General features: G+C 31.9%; 2 protein-coding genes and 1 long non-coding RNA gene across 4 annotated transcripts; 1 reads left to right on the top strand and 2 right to left on the bottom strand.

Annotated features, from left to right (window-relative positions):
- Positions 1 to 249: 249 nt before the first annotated feature.
- LOC106429436 lies at positions 250 to 4,268 on the bottom strand. Of its 2 annotated transcripts, none has more exons than XR_007322496.1 (7): positions 2,765 to 4,268; positions 2,490 to 2,678; positions 2,119 to 2,391; positions 1,849 to 2,040; positions 1,607 to 1,675; positions 730 to 1,229; positions 250 to 633 (listed from the first exon to the last, which is right to left on the bottom strand). It is a non-coding gene; the product is annotated as an uncharacterized LOC106429436 (long non-coding RNA). The 2 variants fall into 2 exon arrangements; XR_002663354.2 differs by lacking the exon at positions 2,765 to 4,268 and having other exon boundaries at positions 730 to 863; positions 963 to 1,229; positions 2,490 to 2,730.
- Positions 4,269 to 4,871: 603 nt separating this feature from the next.
- On the top strand, positions 4,872 to 5,963 carry LOC106429438. Its single transcript, XM_013870183.3, has one exon. It carries the CDS (start codon positions 4,989 to 4,991, stop codon positions 5,730 to 5,732), a length of 744 nt encoding a protein of 247 aa, XP_013725637.1. The 5' UTR covers positions 4,872 to 4,988; the 3' UTR covers positions 5,733 to 5,963.
- Positions 5,964 to 10,498: 4,535 nt separating this feature from the next.
- On the bottom strand, positions 10,499 to 11,911 carry BNAC04G30770D. Its single transcript, XM_013870184.3, has one exon. The coding sequence runs from the start codon at positions 11,253 to 11,255 to the stop codon at positions 10,692 to 10,694; it is 564 nt and encodes a 187-aa protein (XP_013725638.1). The 5' UTR covers positions 11,256 to 11,911; the 3' UTR covers positions 10,499 to 10,691.
- Between the last annotated feature and the right edge of the window lie 3,860 nt (positions 11,912 to 15,771).

Here is a 15,771-nt window from a genome sequence, read left to right as displayed (position 1 = left end):
TTCTTGATCGCGTGAATGTTCTTTAGCTTACTTCAAGTGATCGCTCTGCACATGCTACATCATGTTTTTTTTATTGTTAAAGAAACTCGTACTACAGAAGATATATGTTCTACAACTAAATTATGTGGCATGCAATGATAATCTACGACGGTGAAGATTGCGTCAAGTGTGTAATATATGGTATGAACATTTTTTTAGTGAAGGGCTAACTGCTGTAAAGTGGTGCTTAAAATATGCTGCTAAATTGAATCTTCAATTTGGAGCCTCCATTGAGTTTGCAAGGTAGTTGTTATTTATATACGTGTAAAAACAGAGCTTACTTGATGAGACATAAAAAAATTTGAAAAAGAAAAAGACAAGACCCTAACATGAGTTGGGAATAAGTTGTAGACATATTTCATTAATATGCAAAATTTAAAAAAGCTCCAGAGTAGTTGCGGAAGTCGACATGAGGGTCATAGACTCGAGTAGACATGAGGGTCATAGACTCCCTTACTTGAGATTTACTCAATGCATGTCTTCTTTACAGAGATTCCATGTTCAGAACCAGGTCGAGCACTTGGTAGAGCTGCCTCGCCCCTGTTTTCTTCAACCATCCCATGACTATCAAGTCTTCTGCTGGTCACAGGAACACTGATGTACACACCATGTAAGAAGGATGAAGATTAATTTATTAGTTGCTTCACTGACCTAGACCACAAAATTAGACGTGTAAGTTCATATAACTACCATAATAGCCAGTTAGCCACAGTGTAAAATAAACTCTTTCAATTGAGCAATGATTCAGAATGTGTATTTGCCATAATCCGCTGAATTGTCTTCGTTGTGGGTGGTTTTGATGCCCATAACTTCCCCAACAATATCTTATATCAAAGAGTAATGAGTCATAACATTTTCAATATCAAACAAAACAATCGTAACCGATAATCCATATACTATGGAAGCAAGGTTGAGAAAAAGACCTGGTAGAGGATGTTTGCGTTAGCGAGTAAGATCATTTCATCAAAGCTCCGGAACAGGAAAACCTCCCTCGGCATAGGATTAATGGTTATATAAAATGCTGAATGAATCAATTGAGACGGGTGCAGTAGTCAGCTTGAAGTACTGATTGCTCTTTGTCCCATCAAATGAACTCAGCTAATAAATACCTCTCTCTCTCTCTGAGGAAGCGTTGGAAAGTGATCAACTGGTGGACGCTAAATGATCCCTGGATCAGCGTGGACTGCATACTTTAAAAAAAAAAACAGACGTTATAAACACAGTTATCTATTACAATAAGAGAAAATAACAAAAAATTCAGTGACTTCTCGATCTATAGAATATAACGTTTGAAGCAAAACTTCAATAATTTAAAGAAACAACCAACTACTTGGCCATAGACTATTCATGCAAAAAAATAATGGTGAAAAATTGAAGACCCCATCACACACAAGTCACAACCACAAACTACCCAACCTTTCGTCTATCTGAATGGGCGGGTCATCTAAAAAGATCTTTTTAACATCCTTCCCTACCCTCTAACAATTTCAAAACTCTTAATACTGTAGTAAGTTTCAGACCATTCCTGTGATCTGACATGAACACAAAGACAGAGAAGAATGATTACCACATTGGCAAAGACAACTTGAAGTTCATTGAAGAAGTTTTCTCTACGCCTTTCATACTCAGCAGCAGTCTGTAAACACAAAAAAAAAAACATATTAGCTAAAATAAGGAAACAATTCTAACTAATTACATTGGCCTGAACCATTCAAACACTTTCTCTATGAACTTCTCTAGAAACGCTAATAATTTGCCAAAAAGTTCCAAACTTTCTAATGAAGTAGATAAGAAAGAAAAGGCAGACACCTTAGTGAAGACACCAACACCACATTCCATGGCGAGTTTAGCCAAGAAGAGATCATCAGCCAAAAGACTTTCCCTAAACCCAGAGAACTGCATCAGCCACCTCATCACAACCGATCTCTGAAGCTCAAAATACCTGCTCATTGGAGATGAAGGTGTTGAGGTCCCCTATGGAGACAAGTTCCAACACTACATCTGCGACACGAAAACTACATAAGCGACGTTTGGTGTGGAAATTATGAAATTATAATTGCGATGAGTAACATAACACACCTGGTAGCTCTAGTTGGTGTTCGCAAGCACTTGGAGGTGATTGTAACGTCTCACCATGAATTTGTCAAACTTGATGATTGGAGCGTCCGTCTCAACCTCACTGATACGCGTCGAAGGTAAGAAACGGATCACGAACTGATGCTCCGTGATCTTGTACATGTGAGCCACACACGCAACTTCAAAACGGTCCAATCTGATAATAGAACCAATTTTCAAATCGTTCTGGTAGTGGTTGGCCCGGTTAGCGGGTATGAAGCAGTGAAACACAGAGTCCTGCAGGTATAAAAAATCATGTATTAGGAAGTTTTCACATACGAAGGAACGTAAAGCTTTGTTTTCGGGGAAAAAAATAAAATCGAAACAATCCTCACCAATTCATCAAGAAGGAAAATCGTTATCCCCATAAACTCATTGTTCTTGTTGATGTTCCTGGAATCCCAAAATCGGATGAGGCGAGCAACAACTGACTGAGCAGCTCGGCCGAGGCGAAGGGAGCCGAAAGTGGACGGCGGCGTTAGCGACAGAGGCGTTAGGGACGGCGGTGTTAGCGACGGGAGCACCTGAAGAAGTCATTTTCGCGATGTAGTTTCGAGATTTAAACGAAGGGGAAAAGGGAGAATAAAATTTGAGATGAATGAGAACTCACCATAGACGACATAGATATATAGGAGACTGGAGTGTCCGTTACAGGAAGATGATTCGTGACGTCGGCAGAGATTGTGTGTAGGTTCGTTCATAATGATCGACAACAAAAAAATGAATGCGGGAAGAGGAAGAGCCTCAGATGAAGGATCCCGAAGAAGACGGCAACCCAAATCAGCATAAGCCGACGGCCATGCGGACGGTTAAAGGCCGGAGAAGCCCATGACAGAAATGTGTATAGTCCCAACACACACACATAACCCATATCGCGACTTTCAGGTAAAAAAAAAATAGTATAGGTCCAACACATACAAAACCCATAGCTCAACTTTCAGGAAGGAAAAAAATTAAAAAAATATAATGGGTAGGGCCCACATACCTGCTGAGGTGTCTCTCCAGTAAAGAGTGAACTGTACTATTATATTATAGACTAGGGTCGGCCCGTCAAACGGGAGGTAAGTTAGAAAAAAAAACATTTTTTTATGAATTTGCATTAATTTTATGAAACATTTTTTAAAAAAAAAATTGTAGATTGAAAACGAATATTATAAACAAAAATAAATAAATAAAATTCGGAGATCGTGTTGTTACTTTTAATAAATATTTTTGGACTGAATTAATATGACATTAACTTTCATTATTCTATGAAGAACAATCTAATATAATAAGATTAATGATATCTGTATATAATTATGCAATGATCATGACAGATAAATATGTTAAGGAAAAGCTTATATTATCTAAGCCAAAACAACATTTTGTTAATGTGAGTAGCTTGGTCTGTGTATGTTTTAATTAAAATGTGATAGTTTTCTCTTGATGAAAGTCTTACTTCAACTTCCATGCCACTCTTTAAATTGAATACGGTCTATCGTTATTAAATAAGTTTAGAATTTATTAGATAGGTTTTACTATCAATTTAGAAGTTATTAATATTGTGTAAACTTACGTTATAAATTAACAATATATTTAAATTAAATGATAATACTGCATAGACGTTTTTTATAGAATTCATGCTAGTATGTAATAAAAAGCTTATGGTGCAGATACGTGTATTATCTTGCAAAATATATTTTTGCATTGGTGTATTAATACATTGAAATAAAACCGTTTACCGCACAAAGGGAATCGTTCAAAATTTTCAAATATCAGAGTGTTCTTTTATTCAAATAGCTAAGTAGGAATAATATATAATAATATGTTTGCTCTACTGTATGAAAAAAAAAAGAAGTTATGAGCACTATCTATCGTGAAATCATGGACCTTAAAAAAATAAATTGATGTAAATGGGTAAAGCAAATAATTGTTCTTAAGTTTTTTTTTGCTAAAACATTATTCATATGTTTATCAAATTTGTAAATTCAATTTTACATTCACTATATAATATTATACATTTTATATATAAGTTCACTAATATAGTATAAATTTATTGGTTCATCTAGTTTTTTTGGTTTTTACGGGTTATTTTACACATTAAAATAAATAAATAAACATTTTATTATATTTTCGACATATGTAAATCCAATTAAAATCATCATACTCGGTTCTGTTGATTTACATTAATTTGTCATACCGGTATGATCGGATTGATTATCAACAATATCATAAGAGCTATTTTTATGACGTATTCATAAGACGAAAAACACGACATTATTTATTTACTAAAATATAAAAGTATACTGTTAAAAGTATTATTTTTAATTTGATCTAAAGCCTACGTGACAATATTCTCGCATGTTTATGAGTTACAGCAAAAGCTCACACGATCTCCAATACTAAATTAATGAAACGCTGTGTTTTGGACGCGGACATATGTCGCCTTTTCAAGACTCGAATTAGTGACGTGTCCATTTACGTGGACAGCGTAGGAGGGAAGAAAACCCAACTTTATATATAAAGATTTGCAAAATTTAATTTAACTAAAGATTAATTATTTTTCTGGGTCAAGACTAAAGATTAATTTGTACAGAAAAAATTAATGACCGTTTGATCAATGTGTGGTTGGGTCCCACACTACCAAAATAAGACCGTTACACGTAAGTAAAATCGTCAAACACAAACAAGTCACTACTGAATAAATCGGACCGTTGCGAAAGTCAAAAGAGTAATAATAAAACCCTTTTTACTTTATAACATTAAATGAAGTATTTGCTAACAACAAACTCTTGAGTAAACAAAACAATCTCTCTTTTTTTGTCGCAGAAGAAGAGGAAGAGAACGATTCATTAATGGCAGATTTGATCTCAACCCCAAGCATGGAACCTCTGCTCTTCTCTGTTGATCCAATGTCTCTCATTCTCTCTCAAAATTCCGACACACATCAGCTTAAACTCTTGTTAGACGGTTTCTGCGGATTCGAGAGGGGACCAAGATACGAGGAATACTCACGGTTGCGTGAATCGAAGCTTCGCATGAAACGCGATTTCCAGAGATTTCTCGACGAGGAAGAAGCAGAAGAAGAAGAAGCAGAAGCAGAGCCGAAGAAGAAACAAGTGAGGTTCGAGGGTGATTCTGTAATTTCACGAGAAGAAGAAGTTGTAGTTACACCGGAGAAGATAAAGAAGCAGACTCGGTTTGGGTTTTCTCCGATGTCGAAAACGAGAAAAGCTGCTCCGACTTCTTCTTTGGCTCAGTCGGTTCCTGATTTCTCCGCCGTGATACGTAAAGAAAACCGCCGTCCTGTTAATTACAACACTACTCCTCCGCCGCCGTCTTCGAAGAGCAGAAACGGCGGCGTTTTGACGGGATCGGCTTCTTCATCTTGCATTGCCGCGAGAGGGAGCAAATCGGCGAATGCAGGGGAGAAGAAGAGTAAAGGGTTTATGGGAATGGCGCGGAAGAGCTACGCGAACGTTGAGGATCTTAAAAAGATTTCAATGGCAGCCGCTTCGGCTATTAACGGCGTCGGAGTTGGAGGGAGAAAAGCCGTTGGCGGTGGCCGGAGCATTTTGGGTTACCGACAAGTCTACTGATTTCGCTTCCAATGCTTTGATTGTTCTCCCACGACTCTTTGGTCTTTGTTCATTTGTGTGCATTTTGATTGATGAGATGGCATTCTTGATTTGGTTTTCCTTAGTTTTTTTTTTGTTAAAGGGTTTTCCTTCGTTTTACTATTTTTTTTTTTAAGTTGTGTTTGTGATTGATTTGTTTGTAAAAAATAAACATACATTTTTGATTTAAAACTCATCTGACTTTTTCAATCAGTTTTCGCATTCATAATAAATAAATCAATGTAAAATATGACTAACTAGGTGTCTTGCCCGCATATGCGGGTTTAATCACTTTACAAATATTTATTAGTTTATTTTTTATTAATTCAAAAACTAGCATAATAACTTATTATTTATGTTTTCAAAAAAATTAAATCAAACCACTTAATTTATTATAATTGTTTTATATTTTATTAGTTTTCGCATTCATAATAAATAAATCAATGTAAAATATGATTAACTAGGTGTCTTGCCCGCATATGCGGGCTTAATCGCTTTACAGATATTTATTAGTTTATTTTTTATTAATTCAAAAACTAGCATAATAACTTATTATTTATGTTTTCAAAAAACTAAATTAAACCGCTTAATTTATTATAATTGTTTTATATTTTATTTTTTAATTTTATAATTGAAAAATGTGTTTTAAGATAACAACACAATATATAAGAATTATCTTATTTTTAAAAAGGTTAATATTATTAATAAAAATTCATTTTTGATTATATAATTAATTATATATAAAATAAAAATTCATTTTTGATTATATAATTAATTATATATAAAATTCATTAAGGGTAGTATAGATATTAACCGCTCTAACTTTCAACGAGAGAGTTCCGTTGCTAAAAATTATTTCGCAAATAATAGTATAGATTCTTCTTGTGTTTGTGAGATGAGGATGCTTGTTTCTCGGCGGATGCTCTTTTGAGACGATCGGATTCAAAGTCTCACCAGTTCGTCGATATTAGAGTTGCCCGAGTCTTTGAGCACAATGAGCAGAGCATTGATCATATTTGTTTCCCAATCCTAAGTTAGAAATCTGTATGAGATTAGATGAAATCAAATGGAAAAATAAGTCCCTGTGTGCTTTTCCTTTAGTGGAACTTGGCCTACAAAAAAAAGGAAACGTAAGTTGGTCAAGCGTCTGAGGTAGATAGAGGTGTTAAAATAAGCTATAGCTCATGAGCTAGTTCAGCTCAGCTCAATTTTTTATGAGCATGATCTTTATTTTTTAGGCTCATTTAATAAATGAGTTTAATGATCGAACTTAAATTAGATCACGAGTTATTTGAACGATCTTTATTGAACGTGAGCTAACTCATGAGCTTGATAGTTTTATACTTTATATGTATATATATATGGATGACTTCTATTTTCTTATGAAAAAAATAATTTCTATACTAATCATATTTATCTTATAAAATTAAAATATAAAACCAAAAAGTAATAAATATATACTAAAATGTAAAAGAATATTGATATAAATCCTCTTATCATATATCTTTAGAACTAAAACACAAAACTAAATATTCCTAAAAATTTCATGCGGAATATATATCTTTACGATTTGAATAGATAAAGAGTTTGAATATGAATCATCACAAGACTTTTATGTAAAATATATTTTTGTATCACTGATTTAGCTTTGATTTAATATATTATTAAGTCTTGGTTTTATTCAGTATTTAAATATTAATGCTTTCGATTTTTAAATTTAAAATTATATTATTTATTTTTTAATTATTTTTATAATTTTTTACTTTTTATGTCTGATCACGGGTTAGCTCATTTAACTCATGATCTAGATTATCTGAGTTCGAATTTGTATATTGAATCTCATATGACAAATGAGCTGAGTTGAGCTAGCTCATGAAAGACCCGAATTCACCATGAGTTGAATTGAATTGAGCGAGCAAATTGAGCTGAGTTGAGCTAGCTACCTCATTTTTACACTCCTAGAAGAGGTAGACACCTTCTTCTGAACCATCTAATGCGAACAAAGTTTCACAACATTAACTAGCTAAACCGACTTTGAATTCATACCAAATTAGTTACCTAAAAATATATAGAAACCCATAATTATATCAGCCTCTCGGTTTTGTCCTTAACCCAAACCGATCAACCAACAAACATTTTCTTAGTCATTTAAAGACGTTCGTAAGACCATTTGTATGAAGCAACAAATTGCACATGTCTCACAGCTAGAGTTGTGGGTCGTAAAATCTTCACAAGTAAGGAAGTTAGATGATAATGTACAACAAGGTCACCAAACAATTAAACATGCCTTACTTAAATTACTCCCAAACCTTTGTTGTATTAGTCAATTAAATCTTCATCTCTCCAAAACAAAGTCTAAGAAAAAATGCAATGCTACACAAACTATCCAATCCCGTATTGGGGTTTGTTGATTTCTTTTGACAAAGACGACAGTCATTTATTCTTGCATAATAATTACGTTGGACTAAACTCTAAAGGAATTCAATGTTGTTTCAACTATTTGGACGTGTATTTTAGGCTTTCAGAAATTGGACCATTCCGACTCTTTTGACCGTGACTCGGTATCTTAAAAATTGTTATTCTATATATATAGAAGAAACAAAAATATATACATACTAGGTTAAGCTTGAGCGCAATAAACATCACACATATAAATTATTTTATGTATGATATATTTTTTTACTTATTATGAAATAATAAATATATATTGAATAATTAAAAAGTAAGTAACTATTACATATATAATTAAATTGATGCAAAAATATAAATAAATTATATTAATACAACAATAATTTTTCGATTTGATATTATATATAATTAAATTTAAATGATATTAACATATATATAAAATATATTTTAATATTAATATCTATTAAATGATGTTTTCTACTCATATGTTTTTTTTATCATTTGTATATTTTATAACAAAAAAATTAAATTATTGATAACAAAATTTTCATTATGGAACTAATAGTTTTAGTAATTAATAATATTTTTAAAAATTAAGTTGTCAATAGTTGTTCAAAGATTTTATCAAAAACATTTGTTCAAAGTAATTTTGAATTTAAAATATTTTTATATGGTGTATAGTTTAATTTGAAACGATATATATATATATATATATATATATTTTTTAATCTTAATACTTATTAAATGAGATTTTCTACTTATATGATTTTGTAATCATTTGTATTTTGTCATAACAAAAATTGTAAACCATGGATCACAAAATTGGAATGTGAGACTTTTAACAGTTTGAGTAATTTATAGTCGTTTTTTTTAATTCAAAATATAACATATAAAGAAAAATCTAATTTTTATTATATGGTTAATATGGTTGTTTAATTTATTTTAATAGTTTAAAATTAAACAAAATGATGTAAGATAATTAATTTTTATCAAATCTTATTATTCAAAATCATTAATTGTCATATATACTTTAGTCACAGTAGGAAATTCTGTAATTTTTATTTAAGGAAATAGGGAAGAACATTAATAATGAATTTTTGGTTAGTTTAATAAAAAGCTTATTATATATTTATATCGACCATCTTATTTTTCTAAAGATTCAAAGAATCATCCTAGTGATGACACGTGACTATAAAAAAATGTTGTAATATTTCTCAATTAATATATAAAAGATTTATGGTTAGTTTAATAATAAACTTATTATATATTTAGATGGACCAACTTAATTTTCTTAAGATAAATCATCTTAGTGAGACACGTGGGTAGAAAAAAATGTTGTAATGTTTTTCAATTAATATATAAGGGATAATTATAATCATCTATCATCTACTAGTAGCTGTCCCAAGAGAACCTATTTGGCAAGTCAGGTTTTGAAAAGAGATATCTCCAAAGTGAATTCATGTTAGAGGACATGAATCGAAAATCCAAGTTTTTGAAAGTATTTATGATCCGATATTTTTATCCGAATAATTAACTATTTGATCTAATTCGATATGTACCTATCTGGATATTTGGTGTACGAATATCCAGAAAATTTATGTTTTAATTGGATAACCGATTCGATACGTACATATATTTTTTTTTTAAATCCAAAATAACATAAAATAATATTTTTTATTATAATTTTTTAAAAAATATTTAATTTTAAAAACTCTAATAACTTATGTAATCAGTTTAATAAACAAATATTGTAAACTTGCATAAAAAGTAATAATTTTATAATTTACATATATAATTTTTAATATATGTATATATATGCATGTAACACATTAGATCAAATATATTTTTTTATAAACAATTATTTGTGATTTGCTTCGTGTTTGTAGATATTGCATATTAGTATTTGTTTTATTTCGTAAAGTTACGAAAATTTGATTTTTTTTTTGTTTGAATCAATCTAGATAACGAATCAAATCAAAACTTGCAGATATTTTGTCCCATCCTAGTACTAACACCAATCCGCAATAGAAGTAAACGGTCTACTTTTCAGCAAAGAATGATCATCCATCAGACAACTTTCGTCAATCTTATTAGTCAAAGGTTTTTAAATCACACGTTTAATCAATCGTTGTATCCAGTTTGACTAGTATTTGTATTATTGATCGTTTGTCGGTTTGATGTTTTTGGCCGGTACGTGCATTGTTCAATCGTTTTATCTTCTTCTCAACAAAATAGATTTTTCTTCAATATACAAATACTTTTCTGTAGCTAAAAGTTTGAATATATATATTCCGAATTACAACAATCTCTATAACTTGATGTAATAAATATATCAAAACTTGAATAAAATGGAAGCTAAGCATAAGTATGACGATCTTCCTCAAGATTCGATTTAGTCATTCATACTCCAAGTTTATTAGCAATAAAAAATCATTTCAAATACAAGCGCTATTAACTTTCTAATTAATGGTTAGAAAAAGAATATGCGACTTCTCCACAAGTTTATGAATCCGAGGTTACTAAAAGTATTCTTCATATTTTCCGATCCTGGCTGCCGGAAAAAATAGGACCTAAGCAAAACATATCAGCTAATGGGACATTTAAAGCCGAACTATTCATGGATCTTGAAGCCCTAATCTCTGTAGAATTCATCTTCTGCAAACTCTTCTTCTTCTTTTTCTGTGGATCACTATTGCTCCGATGATATTCTGAAGAAGAACTTGTCTTCTTGTTTCTCATCGAGTAGCCGACAGATTTGCTTCTGACAAGCCAAAAACCACACCCAAAACTTGGATCATCTGAGTCAGAGTCTCTCGTGTCCGATTTTACAGCTAGGGTTTTAAGCTTGCTTTCGGTAGAAGTAATCTCGTTCTTCTTGGAGGGCTTGGCAGACGCAGTGCGAGAGAGGTTTTTCCAGTTGGAGAAGAGCTCATCGGCGTGAGAAAACCGTTGTTTCGAGTTCTGACGAAGGCAAAAATCGAACTCTGGACTTGAATTGAGACAGGACTGGTCTGACTCTGATCGAAGAGGGACTCTCTCTTCCGAATGATGAAGATTTTGAGACGATATCAAGCTTCCTCTGTTTGTATGGCTCATCGTAAGGATTACGAAAATAAGCTACTTGATCTTTTTTTCCAGAGCTGCTTGATATTTTTTTTATGAAGAATGTCTTAACAATTGTGATGTACAAGTTATATATATACACGTCATTTACGTCAACAAAATTCATTGTTTGTTTTTGTACTTTTAGCATTCTTTCAGTCATTTTTAATTATCAAATTTTGATAGAACTGTCGACTTATGTTACACGGTTTTTACTTTACGAAAAATTAATATGAGACATTAAAGTAGATTACATAATATGATATATGTTAAAGTAACTTTGTAAAACGAAAAAAAGTTAGAAAACTAAAATCTAACTTGGAATTTAAGTTTTTTTTTTATTGGGTGTAGGAAAGACTTTGACTTCAGCACTGATATTTTGGTTCGACTTTGAATAGTTGTAGTCGTAGGAAGGGGGTCGGTCGAGTCCACATTTCCAATAGTTAAACAGATTAAATGTTCACCTAATTACAAATTATAATAACTCGTTACTTTTCATAAATAAATATCATTTTGACACTTTATCTTATTACACAAGAAATATCACTTAAAGTTTTAATGATATTTATACATATTATAATTTTAATAATGATTACAAAATGCTTTGATCTTATAAATAATTTTAATTTATTTCAAAATTTATTAGTTAAATAAATATAATTATAAAATATAATTGAATTTTAATTATTTTAATTGATGTGAAAATGTTAAAATAACATTTTTTATAAAAGGAAAAGAATATTATTTATATCTAGAAAATGATTTGATTAATTCTTTAATATTAGTTGTTGTATAAGTCACAAAGAATAATACACACTTCATTGATTTGTAAACTAATGAAGCCCTAATGAAATTAATAATAATAATAATAATAATAATAATAATAATAATAATAATAATAATAATAATGGAGCCTTGTAACAATGAAGCATATTTAGTGATGACAGATACGCATATGCCTAATTCCTTATAAAAAAAATTGACATATCTGTGAATCCTAAAATTCGCATTACGTATTTGAGAGTGATTGTTTTGTATAAATGAAAAAAAAAAGAAAAAAATAATGTATAAATTCCAAGCACAACCATGTAATCAAGTATGATTTGACAAAACAATACTAATATAGAAGCTATCGACTTACAAGATCGATGATATAAATAAGAATAAACAACAAAAGTGATGAACAAAAGAGAGATCAATGAATATATGTGGGAGAGGTCGATGTCTACTATGTGTGTGTTGATGAACGTGTCCTTCATCTTACTCTTCCTCTCCTTTTTTTTTTTTTTTGAATATCAAGAGGTTCAGGGTCAGCCCATAATCCCCTCCCCTCTAAACCCAAAACCACTGTATGTAATATAAGTTTTGTCCTAGGGGACCTCTGACACTATTGACTAGGGGTGGGCAAAAAAACCAAACCGAACCGAATCAAACCAAACCAACTGTACCGAAACCGATTCAAACCGAACCAAAGTTTATTTCAAACCATTTGGTTGAAAATTTCTCCAATCCGAATGGTTCGGTTCGGTTCAGTTTTAAACCGAACCGACCGAACCGAACCGAGAAACTGATGTGTTTTTGTAATTATTTAAATTAAAAATATTAGTAATACCGATATACTAAAATTCTAATATCAAACCACATATTTTTCAATTTTCATAACATATATTCTTTTAACCGAATATGTATTCATTCAAATATTTGATTTAAAAGAAATAGAAAAGACTGTATTTTCATATTCTTATATATGTAAACATGGATGTTAAATCTAAACCTTAAACCTAAAATTTTTTTTTATTAAACACAAAAGTTCTTCTCCACAGTCACATGGAAGATGATTTATTGTAGGCGTTTAAATAATGATGTAAGAGACATTGATGATTCATTGGATGCTTTTAAATAATGATATAAGAGACATTACTAATGATGTTGGTTTTTTTTTTTAGTAAACTTTCATTTGTTTTAATTCTTATATACTTTTTGTGACTTTTAAATGTTTTTGTTTCAGTTTTATATTGAATTTAGTTCACATAGTTTATGTTTACATAATTTATGTTTTAAAACATAATTTCTCTTAAAAAGTTAAACTAAGAAGAACCTAATTAAACTGATCCAAAAAATAAACCCAACCAAACCGAATATAAACCGAACCGAACACAAACCGAACTAACTATAGTTAATTTCAGTTGAAAAAATACTAGAACCAAACTAACCAAACCGAACCGAACCCGAAACGAACCGAGAAAATAACCGAAGTACTCACCCATTGACATGATTTTTTTCTAGTTGAACTAATGACTTTCTATTTTCTCCTTTTATATTCATCCTTCTCATTTAGATTCTCTTATATCTTCGCCTTGGTCTTGTTATCGGGCCCCGGAAATCTCGGGTTTCCCTCTTTCTTCTAGAATGAGTCTAAGGTCAGCATTGAGCTCGGGCTCGATTAATCACCATCACTAATATAAACCTAACCGAACACAAACCGAACTAACTATAGTTTATTTCAGTTGGAAAAATACTAGAACCAAACTAACCAAATCGAACCGAACTAAGAAAATAACCGAAGTGCCCACCCATTGACATGATTTTTTTCTAGTTGAACTAATGACTTTCTATTTTCTCCTTTTATATTCATCCTTCTCATTTAGATTCTCTTATATCTTCGCCTTGGTCTTGTTACCGGGCCCCGGAAATCTCGGGTTTCCCTCTTTCTTCTAGAATGAGTCTAAGGTCAGCATTGAGCTCGGGCTCGATTAATCACCATCACTCTTTCTTCCACGACGACCTTCGATCTTCAATATTTTCGTCCTGAGGGGAAATGTTCCAAGACTTATCTGAACACTCTGAAACCTTATTCCTTTTAGTCCGTGTCCAACATTATTGTGAAAACCTCAATACACATTACTCTTAGTGCACAGTAAAGAATGTATGAGTGGAGCATTAGAGCTTAGGACCATGTATTTTTGGTATTTTATGACTATATTTGGCTAATTTTTTTTTGAAAGTACATGTATTTGCAATCTAGTTATTCCGGTGAAAAAAGTATTGAAACGTAATTTATTCTCACTTTCCAGCCAGAAACCTTTGTACACATACGTCAGAGTAGAATATGAACATGTCCAAGTCACCAGTCCTACCAATTTAGATCATTTTCAAGGAGAATTGGTCTTACCAAGTTTTTTTTTGTCTTACCAAATTCGAGAAAGTAAGATACCAAATACTTGTTTTGGTTAGCTATATAAATATTAATAATTAATGGTTTGTGGTTCAACAAACGCATAAAGTTGATTTTTCTAGCATAAAAGTCTAAACTTGTATTGTTTTTATGTTACAATATATGGACGTGTACATAAGTACCACCAGTATATGACCATTAACAAACATTTAGGAAGTTGATTAGACACGTGCTGAAACTGAATGCCATGCATGGTTTTACACAAACTCTAAAACATTGGATGAGACTCAAACAGTGAACAAAACAAGTAATATACAAGTTTTTTTTTTTTGATCAAACCATTCATTAATTAGGAAGAAACAGAAACAGAGTTTAGCCACCAGGGCCAGAGTTTACAAGATCCTGAAGACTTCTCTTTGCCAGAGAGTCAGCTTCCAGGTTAAAGGAATGAGAGATAAACATAAAGGAGATAGATTCGAAGTCTGTGCAGAGAGCAAGGATATCACTGAGAACACTTTGAATCTCCACACATCGGCTTCGGTTGTTGATACAATCCATGAGGATCTTCGAGTCTGAGCGGATATGCAGAATATGTGTCTGGTAGATGGACTGCTGAGGCACAGTACAGTGGATTCGGCTTGGTATAGATAGATGGATCAGGATTTGAACAACTCTTGGGGTTGAGAAAAAAAGATAATCATGTGTCTTCTTTGCATTCAGAACGGAAGGCATTTATTTGGGAAATGAAATCAATGCTACAACACACAGATTGTCAACATTTTGGGACTGTCTGTAAGGATATTGTATCGACGCTTAAGGACCCCAAAGCATGACCGAGATTCTCCACAGAGCTAGGGGAGGTAGCATTACTTCAGAGACAATTTTCGGATTTCAAGATTTCCCATATACTAAGAGTACAGAATCAGACAACATATGGTTTAGCTAAGATTGCTTGTACGTTTGATCATATTCTACATTTTGTTGGTTGTTCTATTCCGACCAGGATCTCCAGACCACCTCTAGTTTGAGTAATAGAATACCATTTTGATGTAAAAAATGAACAATTAGGAAGTACGAAAGAGGAATTAGATTTCGTATGATTCATAAGTTCAATTTAGTTCTATTGTAAAAACAGCTATGTAGACTGAGTTCAAGTATCAGATTCTTTACTAGCAATAATTTATGAGGAAAATATTATAGATGGAGTTCACCATTGCAACAAATGGCTTTGGGGATACGACAAAGAATAATTCATTCAGGTTATGGTACAAAAGATTGGGAAGATCCATGGATCCCAACGATGCCAGCAAGAACTGCCAGATCCATTGCACATGT

This window comes from Brassica napus, chromosome C4 (assembly GCF_020379485.1).
Source record: "Brassica napus cultivar Da-Ae chromosome C4, Da-Ae, whole genome shotgun sequence".
Classification (NCBI taxonomy): Eukaryota; Viridiplantae; Streptophyta; class Magnoliopsida; order Brassicales; family Brassicaceae; genus Brassica; species Brassica napus.
This window is presented reverse-complemented; position numbering and strand designations above follow the sequence as displayed.